Source organism: Spea bombifrons, chromosome 7, assembly GCF_027358695.1.
Source record: "Spea bombifrons isolate aSpeBom1 chromosome 7, aSpeBom1.2.pri, whole genome shotgun sequence".
Taxonomy (NCBI): Eukaryota; Metazoa; Chordata; class Amphibia; order Anura; family Pelobatidae; genus Spea; species Spea bombifrons.
Window position 1 is genome coordinate 42,577,677 of NC_071093.1, and position 16,095 is coordinate 42,593,771.

Genomic DNA, 16,095 nt, shown 5'->3' on the forward strand with positions numbered 1-16,095 from the left:
TAGTGCTGGCCTTTATACCTTCCAGGATGAATCCCCTCTCTGTTTATACCGCGGTGGCTTCATAACCCAGGTGAAGATCCCGAGTGTTTTCATAAGAGAACCGAGGAACCAGGTGAGTGTTTTATGAATGAGGTCAACTACCTTCTTGCGTTACTCTTGGCCACATCACAACACTTTGTTTCCTTTGCCTCCTTTAATAAACTTTCCCATGGAAGCAAAGGTTTCCATGGCCAGGTGAAGGAACACAAGGTTCTGCTGATCCCAGGTCTTATCTAACTTCTGAAATGTTTGGAACGATAAAGCCGTCCCAGACTGGGCTATCAGATCCGCCCGGTGTTCTGTATCCCTTATCTCTCGTATGGTGAATGTGTGCCCCGCCAGGTCGCTTTTCATCTCCTATCGCAATGGAATAGGGCAGTTCTGGTAGCCGACCCAAAGACACCAAGGGTGTTAGTTGTGTCTATCAGTTTAGGTCACTCGCTCATGACGTTTGAGTATTTAAGCCTCTGGGAGGGCAGGAAAGTCCATTGAAAATCAATGTTATGAATCTGAAGGTTATTCTAGGTCTTGCCATACGACAAGACCGTCGATAAAATAATAACATTAATGAAGAGAGGAGGAAAAAGAAGAAGGTTAGAAACTGAAGGAGATTCTTTGTAATGCAAGGACCTTTTTCTTCACCGAGGGTGTGGTACATACACGGAACAGCCTTCCAGCAGATATGGTAGAAGTTAAGACTGAGGGAATTTAGACCCGCATGGGACAGGCATAAATCTGAAGGCTGGAATAATGCTCATAATGATAATGGTTATTATTATCTGCTCTTCTATGTTGCTATGAGAGAAAGGGATCGATTTGCTAAATAGTTACTCTTACGTATGATGAAGGACCAAGAAGCTTCTCCTGCAAGTATGGTTTAGTTGAACCCTTAAAATACGGAGTTAATTCTTCATCTCAGTGCGGTGCACACACAACAAAGCGTTTAGCGAACGTGCCCATAAGAGAGGAGGAGGGAGACGCGGTTTACTTTCGCCATATCCAAGGGAAAAGAGCAGCGAGAACGAGAGCTGAGTCAAAGCAAGAGAGGAGAAGGGCTTTAAACCAGAATAACTCAGCGCTGGAAAGAAGTTATGTGAAACCGACCCTTGAAAATACTTAGGAAATAATAATGAATTGCCGTATTCACAAAAATCCCCCTTTTTCACGATGCACCCGAGTACTTGGAAACAAAATGTTTCTCTTTAAGCAAATATGTTCTTGGCAGTTTGTCCGCTCCTCGGCCCTGCCTACAGCCGGGAAGCCACATAATGTAATCTACCTTAGCTTTATTTGTCCTCAATGAAAAGAATGAATCTAGCCTTTCATAAACCAGGAGGGCTGCAAGTCCAAGAAGGTCAGACAAATAAATGTCTCCCGAACATCATCGGGGTAATGTCGAGGCTTATGGAATTTATTGGGTGCCTTTGAGGCATTGAGTTTAATATGAAGGTGCCTTCAAACGTATTTATTCATGATGATGAGGGACAGGCGGGGGGAGCGACAAGGAACTCACATGATGCAATGTGGTAACATTGTTACATAAAACGTTAAGGTGTCTTTTTCCAGAAAGTCTCACCGTAAGGTAGAGGAACGCTGGTTGGCCATACCAGTTACTTGTGAAGACCCAATGATGTCTATTGAGTCCTCCCTATGTCTACTCACCCAGAAGACCCAGAAGCCTCTCCTCTCTGAAGACATCTGGTTCCACCAGCCGGACCTCCAGTAGAGATAAATAATTATCGTATCACATCAACATTCTAAATCAGAACAATACAATGGGGGGTAAGCAGGCATACGATTTCATCTCAGTCCATCAGTGTAAATCTTCTATATCCCATGTCTCTGACATCTTCATATCACACCTGATCACGTTAGATTTTTGTAAACATTATTTTTTTATCTCGTTTTCTCTTGTTCCCAACAAATAATACCCCGAATTCATATCACCGTCAGCTTTGGTTGCTCATTCATTCCTTCCTAAGAAAGGATAAAGTGTTATGGAACGTTCTGGAGTGTAACGCTCAAGTCTTATTAAGTCTTTAGTGTTATTGCGAGATTCCTAGAAGAACCTTTTTTATAGTTGTTCTTGTTTGCATAAAAGATCAAGTTTACAGTCATAAAAATGTCCAACAAAGCTTTTTTTAAAAACATTTGGCCTCCGTTCATGGATACCCAGCACTGTCTCTGCTTTCTCCATCAATTTTTTTATTGACAACCAATATGTTCAAGGTGGAAGATAGGAGATTTGGTGTAAAAATGCCAACTTGACCAGCTAATTATATATAATTACTTTTTTGAGGAGCAGGGTTAGCGGGAGCAGACTACCAAGTCATGGCTGGGGTAAAAGGCAAGAGAAACCGCCCAAAATATAGCATCTCGGAGGACATCTGCCACCAGAAGCTACATCATCGCACTCACTTCTCAGTGTGTAGTCCTGTCCATCACACATTCACCAAAAGGGACTAAAACTATGGCTCTTCTTGGCCCATATGGTTCATATCTTGGACGCCTTGATGCTTCCTTTGTCAGGGTCATGCTGGACAACCTGGAAAAAGTTTCAACTGAAGGACCTCAGGAACCCAACTAGAGATTCTTGTGTGCTCCTCAGCAAGGAACCTAAGTTCATGACGAATGTTGGCCCAAGAACGTGGTCATCTGGTGCCTTTTGTATTATGACATCACTCAGGCCCTAAGCGATGATTTTCCCAGCTGTCAGAATGTTATAAGGATATGATTCATCTCGTATCGTTCGAGTTCCGTTGAATTGTTCTACATTCTACTACTTGCGTTCAAAGCGTAAAACACTGGGTTTCCCACACCTCCTTTCGAACACACAGGAAGCAAAACGTAACTGGATGAATCACGATGTACAGATATTTACTTAATTATTCCACAACCCCTGAGTCCTTACACCTAGAATACCTATGGCCAGTCAACAAAAAAGCCCCCCTTCCATGCGCATGTGCAGAAATCACTCTTATTGATTAGAAAAGAAGTCCCTTTCTGCCACTGATAGCATCAACATGCGTAACACACACTGGTATGGAATGAGAAGAGGACCCTGCTCCTATGAGCTTACAATCTACTAGGAGGTTGATGGGGGGTGAGGAAGAAATAGACGAGGGACTGCTTGGGGATGTCAGTGGCCCAAAGATCTCAGTGGTGGGAGAGACAGTCCAGGAGGGCCACAAACAGTCCAGGAACTTAAGTTTAAGGTAACTTTAATCGAGATGACTTGGCCCAAGCTGGGGCATCCAAGATCTGTGACCTGTTGGCGGCCCTCGAGGACTGGAGTTGTGCACCCATGATCTACAGCTACACCTCTTCCTACAATTGGGAGGTCACTGTGACTTTAATTGTCTGCTGCCCGGGGACAACATCATTGTGCAAAGACTGTAGACATCCCCGGGAACCTCTGCCCAGCAGCTGTGGTATAGGAAGCCATGTTTACACATCGGGTTTTACTGTCCACTGTATCACTCTGATCAGATCGGGAGTCGGAATGACTTCGGCGCCAGTGTTTATAGTAACTTAGTAACGGATAAACACGCAATTAATGGCTGATGAGGTCGTTCTACGGTATTTTACCTGTCGTAAATCTAATGCTGTATCTGCTATCGAAACGTAATTCTTAGTGCTGTCATATACCCGGACCCTTCCACAAAATAAATCTTTAATTATGTAACAAAAAATCATTATTCACAATTTCTACAGGGAATGCTTAATTGTCACGTGACGTCAAATCAGAAGCTGATAGGTTGTTGCCATAGAAAAGCTTCTTAAGGGTTTTTCTGTCGGTTTTATGCGATTAAACCTCCAGAGGAAGGAATAAAACGATATATAATTTGCATTATATCGCAGAGAGTGCAATAAATGTTTTACAATCCAACTGAAGAAGAGACTGTCGAGGCCCCTAATATCGCAGAGAGTGCAATAAATGTTTTACAATCCAACTGAAGAAGAGACTGTCGAGGCCCCTAAAACTTAAGTAACCTTACATCTGTTTATATGTTGGCCGTATAAAAGGTATCAGCATCAACTGAAGACTCTCTTGAATTACCTGGGCTGCTGGTGTCCCTGTTTTACCCTGCATGGAGGGTAGGGGGCAGTATTTGTCAGCTAGCTGGATTAGCTGTGCATCCTGTCTAGCTTCTATTTGTAAGGAGTAGTGAATGCTGGACTCGGATGACCAGCATCCGTTGGATTGGCAAATGCCCCTGGCGTATTTTGGTGCAACTTCATTGGTCTATTTTGCCCCACAAGTCAGACATTTTAAATGCTTATCTTTATTTTTAACAGGACGCTCCTTTTGCCCCTCTGCTCTAATACCCCAAAAGAGAAAGGATTCGGTGTGAATTGGAAATTATGCAACCAGAGTGATGGGAGTTGCAGTCCAACAGCAATAGTAGATCGCAGTAACCCATTTCTGATGAAACGCTCTTTATTTGGTTAAAAAGAAAAAACCCGAGGCCTGGCGGAGCAGCAAAGGCTTTGTATAATAGTTTAGTGTGGAAGGAAAGCTCCCCGCTGCCCTGAGTATATATTGGATGAAGGAGCATCACGCCTGCAAAGCACACAGTCTGCGGCCCGCTTGGGTGTTGTTTAGTTAGACGGCGCCCGGCGCTCTGCCCGTGAGATGGAAGCGCAGCGCAGAAACGTCTCCCCGGACCCGGCCTGTCCGACTCACGAAGACGCACGAGATTTAGGGGCGCGGATTGAACGAAGTAAATGCGAAAGGTGCTGTCTCCCCCCCGCGATGGCGAATTCAACCTGCGGCTCCTGACGAAAAGCAGATGTTTTAAGCAGGCCTCTTTTCCCAGAAATAATTCGTTATTCATGTCACATTTTGCCACGTTCAACATTTTTTTTTTTCCGGGAACACTTAATTGTCATGTGAGACAATAAGCAAGAGCTGGGAACTCTCCGGATTTACTTTGGTTCTCTGGGTCTCAGCGATAAATCTTAAGCCAATGCAGCTTCCCATACCCCCCCCCCAGTAGCTGCTGATGGGTTGTTGCCATAGAAACAGCACCTTTAAAGCCAGTGTTGGTGCCTATTTACCATCTCATCTGACATTTGTAATAATAAGATAAATTCAGTCCATCTAGTCGCCCGTTTCTCCTGCTGTAAAGACTCAAACCTTAATCAGTCGTTGGTCTCGTCTTAGATTCAGGAGCCGTATGTCTATCTTATCATTTTTTTAATTCCTTTACTAACCTCTACCACTTCTGCTGGGAGGCTGTTCCACTTATCTACCAGCCTCTCAGTAAAGTATAGAGAAGTTAGCACATAATTAGCCATGTTCTCCGCCAGTCCATTACTTCTGTTTGCCGGCTTCACTCCCCTCCAGGTCCAGTGACGTTATTGTCGCGTTAGTTTAGCCCAAGCTCCGTACCCCGGTGTTTACTCAGTGAGTAAGGGCTCCGTGGACAGAAATAGATCTCCACCCTAATAAACAACCACGATATTCTATAAAAAGAACGGATTACAATGACCAGGAACAGCAGTATCTCCCTTATCTGTGTTTTTGTTACCAAGAAAAAGAAACGTGATTACGTCTGTACGGCCAATGAGCTGCGAGCTGCGATTCTCTTGTGTGCAATCAAATATAGCATCATAACCTAAGGTGAGTGGCACCTGAGTGCAGTACTTCTTCAGTGCCCCCCCATAACTAACAAGCATACATACTAACACTCACTCACTCTAACATCGTCCACTGATACACACATACATTCTTTCTCCTGCTTCTTCTCCCCATCTCCCAGGCGCTACTAACATACAGTGACAATGACTACCACACACAGGAACACCATAAAACTAACATACACTTACACACTAACACTACACACTAATACACACTCACACACTCTACCACCATACACTAATATACACTCACACACTCTAACACTATACACTAATATACACTTACACACAGGAACACCATAAAACTAATGTACACTTACACACTAACACCATACACTAATACACACTCACACACTCTACCACCATACACTAATACACACTCACACACACTCTACCACCATACACTAATACACACTCACACACTCTAACACTATACACTAATACACACTCTACCACCATACACTAATACACACTTACACACTCTAACACTATACACTAATATACACTTACACACTCTAACACCATACAGTGACAGACACATACATGCTACGTTACATGCCCACAAACACTAACACCTTACAGTAACACACACGCTAACACCATACACTCACGCACACACATGCTAACACCATACACCAATACACACACACTCTAGCACTGTACGCTGACCTACACACTCACACTTATGTCCTACAGAAACACACTCGACACATACCCCCCCCCCCATTCCTCTTACCTCGCTGAAACCTGTTTCCACTGCGGCTGGAACTCTGCCACGCTGCTGCCTCTCTACTACCGGGGGGTCGCATAACGCACATTACGTGACCCCAGCGGGCACCTCAGTTACTGGGCACCTGCCACGTGCATCCCCCCGCATCAGCGCACCCCCGCTCCCTACACCTAAAAATCTAAATTCAGCAAAATTCACTCCGAAGATTTAATACAAAACATCTAATTCTATGCTTTCAGCGTGTCCTGTCACCCGCCACGCCCTTCTGACAACAACTCGGCCAAATATTTAGATAATAAAACTGGAAATAGCCGTAAAAACCTAAAAATGGTGTCTTTTTACTTGTAGTTGATATCTTTTATTGGGCTAACATACCTTTATTGGCCTCTACCACCTCTGCTGAAAGGCTGTTCCACTTACCTACCACCTTCAGTAAAGCAAAACTCAATTACATTACATTTAGATTCCGACCTCTTGTCAATCCTTGTTGCATAAGCTTTTGAAACCTTAGCAGTCCTCACCTCAAATTACCGGGTACGCCTTAACCCAAAACGCACGAAGTTAAGCCCGGTTTGTGTTTTCCCGTGGATCCGCGCATTGTACCGTTCGTGTGTTCTCAACCGTGACTCGCTCATAGGCATCGCAGGCGCACAATGGAGTCAAACCCCCCCCCCCGTGTACGGATTTTTTTTTAACCCCTTTTTTTGTTTTTCTACCGAGGAGCCGTGACTCGTACAATAATATAAATCGTGCGTGGACATTTTTGGCATTCATGGGGTTAAAAGAGAAAGGAACACACAAGAAGCTTAACCTTTCGAAGGATAATAATAACTTGCGTTTAACAAATGCAGATCAACAGGAAAGGAACCTGTAGTTCCCTCTATGGGTACACGGCGACACTAATGCTTTCCAGTGTTTGTTTGCCATAGGTTCTTGGCAGAAGGTGACGGTTTCCACGTTCTCGGGTCGGGTAAAATACATATTTTTCTCCAGCCTGGATATTATTCTATAAAAGCACCCGCGATGGGGTGGATTTGCCGATTATATATATATATATATATAAATATTCATATCGGATACAGCTGTGATTCAACAACAAGGTAGAACTCGGAGTTCTGGAATGCCGAGGGTGTGTAGGACCTTTGTTTGGAACCTTCGTTATCGCTCGGGAAGCCGATATTACCCTGTACTTCTTGGACCAGAAATACTACCGTGTTGACTTTTCAGAAATAACCCTTAAGGAATATCAGACGAGACCTAAAAGGCTCATTCCGCCTCTCTAGAAAGAGTTAAGAAAGGACCACGTAGTCTACCTAGAGCCAGATGGAGACCCATCGTTGAAGAAGAAACACAAGTTTTTGATTTATTAGTCTTTTTATTGGAAAAAAAAACAAAACGGTAAATATACATACTTTGGAACGTGATCATTTACACTGATATGCAAACATTCGATGGTAACGACAGGATTCTGATCACAGATAAACACGTGAAGAACAGATCAGTTTAGGGAAAAGGTAGCCACTGGAGACCCACCTAGTTCCTTGGTCTACAAAACACGGCCATGTGCTCACACTAAGCAAATATTTTCCTTAAGGAATAAGGAATGATTCCCTCCCTGGTAGAGTAAACATTTCCAGGATGCTTGGTCTGCAGCACCGTTCACTCTTACGTCTACCCAGTAACCCCGAATCTTACAGATCAGTCTATGTGCCCTCACCGTAGGCCACGGTTCAATACCTTATTTCAACCCCCGGAGACATTCTCCAAGTCAGTAGGACCTCTGCAGTTCATACAGTTTTTTTTGTTCTCCTTTAGCTCACTACATAAGTTCTCATCTGTGGGATGAACCCAGGGACCCCAAACTCGATGGGGCAAGGTGCCTATGGCACCAAACAGTCCTTGAAATTAGCAGCTGCTTGTGGTCCTCAAAGTCTCAACCTTTAAGAAGTCAGGGTGTTTAAGACACGGTGCAGTTCTGCTGACTTCTGCGCTGCTGTCTTCTCCTTGGCTCTGGTTGTGCGCTGGCTCTGCGTCTTTCTAGAGCCGGGCTTAACCAGCAAGGCGAGTTCACTCTGCGGAGTAGCTCCTCAAAAACGTCCTCTACTTTGTGGTTGACCTTAGCAGAGGTCTCTATATAACCGCTCTCCCACTCCAGTTCTGCGGTGGCAGCTGCGTGAAGAGCCATTAGCTGACCAGCTCCAGGTTCTACCCCGGGGAAGAGGTCGGTCTGGTTTCCCACCACCACTATGGGTACATTGGTCTCTCCCTTGACTCTAAGGATCTCTTCCCTTAGTCTCTCTACCTCCTGGAAGGAGGCTGGGTCGGTAAGAGAGAAGACCAAGGCAAAGGCATCTCCTTGCTGGATCCTCAGCTTGCGCATGGCTGGGAAGGAGTAGCTACCACTGGTGTCCAAGATCTCAATTTGAAGCTGGAGAGCACCGGGTTCTGGATCCAGGCAATGTATCTCCTCCACCGTGCGCCTGTGTCTGGCCTCAAAGCGGTCGTAGAGGAAGCGCTGGATCAGAGCAGTCTTACCGACCCCGGCAGCTCCTAAGAAGACCAGGCGCACGCTGCCACTGTTGGACACTGACATGGACATGGTGGACCACCGTGGAGTAGGATGTGGTTGGTCCAACTTGCTGGGTGGAATTTCACAGAGTTTTAGGGTCACCTGCTGTCCACACCTCACTTGAGAAGGGCTGTCCACGGTCCTGATGCTTGAGAAGACCCCTTTACCGACCAGTTTCCTTGGAGCGAAGGGCTTTGGTTGTCTAAGATCAGTTCTTTCTTAAGTTTCAGAAGCCAACAATTTGCCTTGGGGCTCAGCTCTCAAATAATTCCAAGAGCTCTCGGGAAACAATCTGCACGCTGCACGCAACGCTCACCTCCTCAACGACTCTGCGCTGTTCGGCAAGCAGCACCTGCAGCTTTATACTCCACCCCTGCAAACTCCAGCCAATCAGGTGCATGCTCAGGCAGAGCTGATTGGGCCATGTGCCAGAAGCTATTTAATTTGATCACCCTACACGTGTGTCTGTGTACAGCTCCTGCTGTGCAGAAGAGCTGAATCCTACTGTCTGTAACCAGCGGGGCACTGCATTATGTTCATCCCAGATATAGTCCATATGGTAGTAGTAGATATATGGAACAGATGCCCAGTGGAAGCAGCACAGGGCAAGCAAAGCAAAATAATGCTTGGGATGTGCCTAAAACCTTTGTGTAGAATCCCACCACTGTGTGGCATAAAGACCATGTGTGTTGTCCATATTATTTTACCCCAGCCTTGGGGTCTAGGGGTGAAGGGGCAGATTCTCAGGGTGACACAGACTGGATCTGACCCCTTTATATTGTGGTTTATGTGAATAGGATCGGGCTGCTGGCGAGTATACTGGGCATGCACGCTGGCAAGCATGGCAGAATGCATCTCCTGCAAGCCAAGGGGGCTCATGGTGGGGAAGAGGGCAACTTCATGGGGGGGGAGATTCTGCATTAAAGCGCAGAGAGTGTCAGGAGTGTCCCTTTAAAGAGCGCGGGCGGATAGGAATTTCTTAGGAATTTCCACGGAATACGGGGCTCTTTAGTTGAATTAGGTGCTTGAGACGGGTTTTAGCGGGGGGGGGGGGGGTTAAACAAAGAAAGGCTCATCTACTCCTTGCTTTGAGTGGAGCCGAGAATAGTATCTAGAAAAGTCTAGTGGATTCAGGAATTACATCATTCAGCGATGGATTGCAGACATGAATGCCGTATATATATATACTGTGTGTGTATATATATATATATTATTATTATTATTATTATCATTATTATTATCATCATTATTATTATAAGAATTATTATTATTCTAAGAGCTTCTCCTCTAATCTGCCCCGTGGGTTATACAGCTTTAAGATGCAAAATGGTCTGCAGTGACAAGCAGCTCGATCCCAGAACCCGGTCCATCCATGCGCAGAACGCTCCCTATTACGTTAATGCCCGTTTAAGACCTCATAGAGCGATATAGGACTTTTCACCAAATGAGACCCCTGAGCGCATGTATGGAACGCTCTGCAATTGATTTGAATCAGCGTCAGGAATGGACAAACCAAGGAGAAAGTGGGGAGCTGCAGCTTCTCCCTAATGTGTTTTCACATTAAACTGGCTGTCCCTGTTTAAAAATGCTTTATGTGGTCAAAGAGCCATCGATTCTCCAAACCACCACTAGAGGGCTCCACTCAAAGAAACCGATGGAAAATGACTTCTGATTATTAATATTAAAAGAGAGAAAACAAGGACAGTTAATACTCTGATACGGGAAAGCACGACATATTCTCCCAAAGATCATATTAAGGGAGTATTTATAGCGTTCTATAGAAACCGAATCTGCATTATTCTTGCGTAAAAAAAAAATACATTATTTGGGTGTTCAGGGAACAGCGACTTCAAAAGATATTTAATTAAAAAAAATATATACATTTTATAACAAAATTAAACATTAGAAACACTTATTATCTTATGGTCATGTGACCAAAAGCAAGTTCGTATCATGGAGTCATTATTTAAATATAGGGAAGAAAAAATTATTTGCAGAAAACTGTCATTTTTTAGTAAAGTCCTCATTCTTACAATAATATATATTATATATAAAATATTAATCACGAGCCAAGGTGAGCTCGGGCGAATGGAGCCCCCGCCATGGACCGCAGCCAACATCATGCATCTGAAGAAGCCTCATGAATTATGGCCCTCGGCCGTCCCTGCATATTTAATTTAATAGCTTCTTCTTGTGACCCGCGGTTGGGGTAAACCTTGGTTGCCTTACGGTTCACCCTTCGTGTTTATGAAGCACTTTGTTATGTTATTCTTTTTTTTTACCCATGGATCCTAAGAGTCAAGGACATAAAGGCACAATCCAGTGTGTGTGTGTGCTTGGATTTTATAAAGTTTTATTTTACTGAGAGGGTGGTAGATGAGTGGAACGGCCTCCCAGCAGAAGTGGTAGAGGGTAACACAGTGAGGGGGTTTAAACATGCATGGGATAGACATACGGCTCCTGAATCTAAGACGAGACCAACCACTGATTAAGGTTTGAGAATCGGCAGACTAGACGGGGGCCGATCTGCCCGCTGATTCCATGTTGTTGTATGGGAACGCCTTTATTTTCACCTTTTTAAGGGTACGATCTCCTTCCAAACCTCTAATCTAAACTCCAATAAAACCTCGCATTACATCGATAACAATCCCGGTGGAATTTTAAACAGTTTTGGGCTACGGCCGGACTCCGGCTATCTTATCAGCCAGCGATACGGGTGCTTTGTTTGTCTCGGACGACTGCTGACATTTCAGATCAAAATAACAACACGTGCGGGTGAATTTCCACAACACACAGAATCTGGCGGCAGATACCCGCTGTACATCGCTGCGGAATATGATGGCGCTATATATAAAAAAATAATAACAATCAGACCCATCCGGCCCCCGTCTAGTAACTCGTTTCTCCTGCTTTAAAGACTCAAACCTTAATCAGTCGTTGGTCTCGTCTTAGATTCAGGAGCCGTATGTCTATCCCATGCATGTTTAATACCCTCACTGTATTACCCTCTACCACTTCTGCTGGGAGGCTGTTCCATTTACCGAACACCCTCTCAGTAAAGTATAATCCCTGATGTTACATCTAAACCTCTAGTTTTAGATTATGACCTCCCTCTAGATTGTAAGCTCTTCCGATCAGGGCCCTCCTCGCCTGTTGTCTCTGTAAATCAAATTATTATGGTATATACAACTTGTAATGTCCTGTCGACCCATTGTACAGCGCTACGGAATATGAAGGCGCTATATAAACCAATAAATAATAATAATGTTCAAAATCCTGCAACCACGTATTGTAAATCAGAATAAAAAGCAATATTTTAAAAAAAACGGGCATTATTAAAAACAGGTAGCCCTTGTTTTTGTAAGCACTGCCCCCCGATAAAGTCATAAATGGACGACTGTCTCTCGCTTTATGTGCTTTAGGGGGAACCATTTGTACTCATTGTCAACATTTTTGAGTATTTGACCCCAAAGATTGATTGGTATAAAAAAAGGGGAATTCTGGTGAAAAGTTGGAAAGCGAACTGTCCACCCAGCAGAAACGTACCATTCGTTGCTATGGTTACATATCCACTTTTTTTCCTCACTAACATGACGATTTATACATAAATCTTGCTGTCATTTCCCAAGGTTTTTTTTTTTTTTTTTTTAAAACATTTTTAAACAGTTTAAAAAATAAAAAAAAGACAATGAGCCGTAACAGTCTGATTTTTGGAGAGTGGAGCGAGGCTGCTCAGATACTCGTTCCACTCAGACCCGCTAACTTCCGGGGGGCTGGCGCATAGTGGGGTCACGTAACGCGACAATGTGACCCCCGAGTTTGCGGGCAGCTCTGAGGAGTAGGTCAGGTCAAGGTCAGGGCGTAGGGGTGAGAGTTGTGGTGTGATTTACAGAGTGAGTATGTTTTTAGAGTGAGTGTGAGTGAGTGTGTATATGCATTGTAGTGAATGTCTATGGCGCCAGCCCTCCCCTGATTCCCATCACTGCTCAATGCCCACGACCTGAATGACCTCTCTCTCCGAGTCAAAACCCGAATCCTCCGAGTTGCGGGGTCTTGACGCTTCCCGCCCATTTCCCCTTTAAATGGGTGTTTCCTACTATATCGACCGGAACGCCCCCGTGTCAGCGGGACCGCCCACCGACGTCAGTGGTCAGTCCTGGCCGCGTCCCGCAAGAGTGGGCTCCGCGGAGGCTTTTTTGTCATGTGACACGTAAGCAGGCAATGATAGGCTGTTGTCGCAGAAACTAAACAATGCTTCTGTGTTGTTTTTATGCGAATTAACCCTTAGATGAATAAATAAGATCTTCTAAAAGTCAATTTGGTGAACATAGAGAGTCTAATGAATGTTTTGTCTGAGTGGATCAGCATCTTTAGCTACAAGACCACCAGGTGGTTACCCCAGTACATGACCCTCGTTCCTGAATACACATGCGCATGATGCCCCCATGTGATGCAGCATATTAAGGGTTAACGGTATTATTCTTCCTCTTGGAGTTAACTCTTTCCTGCGTTGTTTTCCGCGCTCCAGTCTAATTGTGTTGGTTTTTCCATGAATATTCCCCTCCCCCTCCTCTCCTGTTTACTCGTGTTTGCGGTAGAATATTGAAGCATCTGTGCTCTGTTTAATTTACTACAGACACGGGCGGCGCGCCTCGTCCGCCCGGCTTTATGACCCCCCTGTGTTTTGATATAAAATATTGAGTTGATTGAGACGTGTTATTGCTGTTGACCCTTTGACTGCGTGTTTATTTACCAAAGAGGCTTCAATGTGTAACGCGTATCACTAAACCCGGGAACCCGTCACGTTGCGCCCGGAGGCTCAGGGGGAAGCTCTGGACCTCCTGGCCACGTCGCTCAAACTGCGGGTCGCGGGAGCAGCGTTCGGACACGCCCACCCCTGCCCTATTAAGCCCTCCCACTCACCGCCATAGAAACCGTGTGGCCAGCTCCGCCCTCACTAAGCCACTCCCTCGAAGTAGAAGAGCTCCTGGTAGCTTTGAGCCTATCACGCATCATCTCATACCACCAAAGAGGGGCATTTTTGGGGGTAGTTAAGGGCGTGGGTAGGGGGTAGGCCTTTACCGTGACTTTTAATGTGACCGATTGATACACTTTATTGTGACTATTAGGGCTGTAGAACCCTGTGATACAGACTGAGCTCCAAGAAAAGACGGGCATCTGGGGAGGAAAGAGGGGCATCTGGGGAGGAAAGAGGGGCATCTCCGGAGGAAAGAGGGGCATCTGAGGAAGAAAGAGGGGCATCAGGGATCTGAGCCTCATAATAAACTAATAAAGATTGGTTAATCCAGACACTCAAAAAAAAATATGCTACTTAAAGTGACTACATGTCTGGGTAGGTAACACGGGTCCCCAGGCAACATACATGGACTTTTTTTTGTGGCTCTTTGAAGGGGTCCCTCATCTTGTCTTAAAGGGGCAAAAGCATATGGAGTGATTCTTCAGAACCTTCCCATGCATTTAAAAGGGGGACACCAAGAACATGGGACCTCTCAGCCGTCAAATGCATTAAAGTATGTATGATCGGGTTCCTTTGTAGTTAAACCCATAGTAAGAAAGTTCCACCACGACTTAAACCGGCTTGGCTCCAAACTCCCTTTAGATCCTTATCACCCGGCTGTTCTCATAAAACAACGGCTGGTTTTTGCTGCCATTTTTTTGTGAAATTGTGAATATTCTCACATTTACATCCACCTGGACGCTCCATACTACCGATCTCCGATAACACCGACCCAAAACGTGTGAGCGGTCATCTTCCCTCGAGCCTCCCCGCGGCGGTGTAATTAAATATGAGATCTTTTTGGTCATGCATGATATTGCACATGTCTCTGTACATTCCAGTCATTAAGTCACTAATCGTGTTATTGGTGGATTCGCTACTTAATTATAAAGGTCTCTCCCTTCCTTAAGCTCCAGGTTGGACTCCTAAAGTATTGTTTTTCGCCCTCCAGCCGTAAGATGAGCCGGCAGATGGCAGATTCTAGAGTAAGCTGACCACATTTTCTGGAGGAGATCAGGCCATGTCTTATTGTAAAAGGTGGGGGTGGAAAAAGAGACATTCGAAGATAGGGTTTTAATTTTTTAATGGAGTATGAAGCCTCCTGAGAAATAAACTGAACATTAAATGCGTTCAAAGAAGTGTTTTTGCAGTAAGGTCTATCTTTTCAAGAGGAGTCATGAGGTCTGTCTTCCTTTTGATTGGGGTCACGTAAGAAGTTTCTTTTCATGGGGGTGCCAGGATAATATCCGCCATTGGTAACCTACATGGTCAACACTTATTACGTCAACGCTTTCCTCTTCCACCATTACCTTGGATAACCTGTAGCTTCGGGGCTTGAGATGTTGGAATGGTTTGGTGACATCTTGGCTGGTAGTTCAGATGATCACCCAGACCACGTTGACCAAATCATTCACCCATAATGGCTAACATTTCTGTCGTCTCTGTTGACCGGAGAAGATCTGGTGTTGGGATAAGGCCAACTGATATGTTTTGATGTTGGTCATGCAACTTGTAGAAAAAAAGTATATGAAGTTCAACTTTACCGGTGTCCTACAGGCCACCAAGGTGAAAATGGTTGGTTCTCCTTGTTCCTTTCTAAACATTGAAGTAATGTGGATGGTGGATTGTCCTTCAAGATGTTCCAACCCAAAACCATGTAAGGTGCCATGGGAAGATTGTGTGTGTATCCAGGATAGGTAATCAATTAGGTCTAGATCTGATTTATTTTTTGTTTGGAATGAGGAATAGAATGGAGAAATGAATATGTGTGAATGCATGCAACAGTACCTACAGAGCAACGTATATACTGAAGCCCAACATTGAAGGCGAACGATGGCCGGCGCGCTGACAAAATCAAGCTGTGGGTGCAGAACGTCCTCGAAAAAGATGGCTTCATTAGCATTTTCCAGCTGGCGAGAGATGTTATCGAAGTCCAGGCAGAAAATAGGATTAATCTTAATGTTCCTTGTGCTCTGACCTGAGGTGACAGCATCCTCCGGCGCCTGAAACCCATTTGCGGCCACGTTTCATTTGTCTCCATGCGAAAAACGATACTTCTGCAGCTGCGTAGCGTTTCGCATTTTTAGAATTCTGCCA

The 16,095-nt window shown here is 44.8% G+C and overlaps 1 protein-coding gene across 1 annotated transcript; it reads right to left on the minus strand.

The window, feature by feature from the left end:
* Window positions 1–7,784: 7,784 nt before the first annotated feature.
* Window positions 7,785–9,063, minus strand: LOC128501734 (ras-related protein Rap-2c-like). The gene has a single exon (XM_053471334.1). The coding sequence runs from the start codon at window positions 9,009–9,011 to the stop codon at window positions 8,370–8,372; it is 642 nt and encodes a 213-aa protein (XP_053327309.1). The 5' UTR covers window positions 9,012–9,063; the 3' UTR covers window positions 7,785–8,369.
* Between the last annotated feature and the right edge of the window lie 7,032 nt (window positions 9,064–16,095).